Here is a 1,847-nt window from a genome sequence, read left to right on the forward strand (position 1 = left end):
TATATATATATATATATATATGTATATATATGTACGTATATATACATATATATATATATATATATATACAATATATATTCAGCATATATATATATATATATATATATATAGAGAGAGAGAGAGAGAGAGAGAGAGAGAGAGAGAGAGAGAGAGAGAGAGAGAGATGTGTGTATATCTATCTATTCGATGTATTGGACACAATCATGATTATTTTAAACGTTATTGATTTACTGATGGAAAGACCGACAGAAGAACGGGGTGTATTCAGGGCATGAGTGAAGGGTTTCGAGGAACCCTGAGAGCCAAGGGCGAAAGTCTCTTCTGTTTTTTTTTTGTTTTTTTTTTTTTATAGAGACATTTTACCGACGCATGACTCTTTGTTATAAAAGGGTGGGAAGCTGCCTGTCGTTGTCATTGATCATCTTATCTCCCCGCCATCAACATGAAGTTTGTGAGTTGGTTTTTCTATATTAAGTTGTCGTCAGTTTGTTGAGTGTGTGGACTCTACTCGCTTGTGTCGTACATTTCGCCTTTACTCAATTATTACGTGATATTGGCTTCAGCTTCGAGATGTGGACTACCTAGACAAGAATTATAATATGTAGCCTAGTGATACAGAGGCTTTAGTCTTGATAAAAGAATAACTCAATCTTATACTTTACATATCATATGACAGGTTTATCTTTGGACAGACTGATTGATCTACCATGAATTTAATTCTTGTGAGAAAATAAACTTCAGCTTTATAATATTAATTACTGTGATATGAATATTCAATTAGGTTTTCATATTCTAATTCCCTTAACGCAAAGGGCCTCAGTTATATTTTGCCAGTCGTCTCAATCTTGAACTTTTAAATCAATAGTTCTCCATTCACCATCTCCCACTTCATGTTTCATAGCCCTCGGTCATGTAGGTCTGGGTATTCCAACTCTTCTAGTGCCTTGTAGAGCCCAGTTGAAAGTTTGGTGAACTAATCTCTCTTGTGGAGTGCGAAGAGCATGCCCAAACCATCTCCATCTACCCCTTACCATGATCTCATCCACATAAGGCACTCGGATAGTCTCTATTATAGTTTCCTTTCTAATTCTGTCCTGCCATTTAACTCCCAATATCCTTCTGAGGGCTTTGTTCTCATATCTACAAAACCTGTTAGATATTGTTTCATTGTCATACCATGATTCATGTCCATATAATAACACCGATCTCACTAGCCTTATATATAACCTGAATTTTATATGTAATTTCAGGCGATTTGATTTCCAAATTGTACTTAACCTAGCCATTGTCTGATTTACTTTTTTCAATCATTCATTAAACTCAAATTCTAAAGATCCAGTATTATAGATCATAATTCCTAAATATTTAAATGATTCCACCTCATTAATCCTTTCTCCTTCTAATGATATTTCATCCTCTATTGCATATTCCGTTTACATCATCTCTGTCTTTCTTCTATTTATTTTGAGCCCAACCTCATGTGATGTTTCATGCATTCTGGCAAGCAGGTTTTGCAAGTCCTGTGGTGTTCTGCTAATAAGGACATCGTCATCAACATACTCTAGGTCAGCTAATTTCCTGCTACCAATCCAGACCAATCGTTCTCCACAATCCCCAATTGTTCTATGCTTTACAACATAGGTGACAACACATTCCCTTGAAGTACTCCACTGTTCACTGGAAATTCATTTGATAGGACTCCACTAATATATATATATATATATATATATATATATATATATATATTTATATTTATATATATTTATGTGTGTATACTGTATATATATAAATATATATATATATATATATATATATATATATATATATATATATATACTTATATGTGT

The 1,847-nt window shown here is 33.2% G+C and overlaps 1 protein-coding gene across 1 annotated transcript in view; it reads left to right on the plus strand.

Annotated features, from left to right (window-relative positions):
- Positions 1–397: 397 nt before the first annotated feature.
- The window catches only part of LOC137619716 (cuticle protein AMP1A-like), a 4,564-nt gene continuing 3,114 nt past the window's right edge, over positions 398–1,847 (plus strand). The window contains exon 1 of the mRNA XM_068350005.1: positions 398–451. Coding sequence (XP_068206106.1) covers positions 443–451 — 9 coding nt within the window. The 5' untranslated portion in view covers positions 398–442. The remainder of the gene's footprint in view (positions 452–1,847) is intronic.

Source organism: Palaemon carinicauda, chromosome 26 (genome assembly GCF_036898095.1).
Source record: "Palaemon carinicauda isolate YSFRI2023 chromosome 26, ASM3689809v2, whole genome shotgun sequence".
NCBI classification, from domain to species: domain Eukaryota; kingdom Metazoa; phylum Arthropoda; class Malacostraca; order Decapoda; family Palaemonidae; genus Palaemon; species Palaemon carinicauda.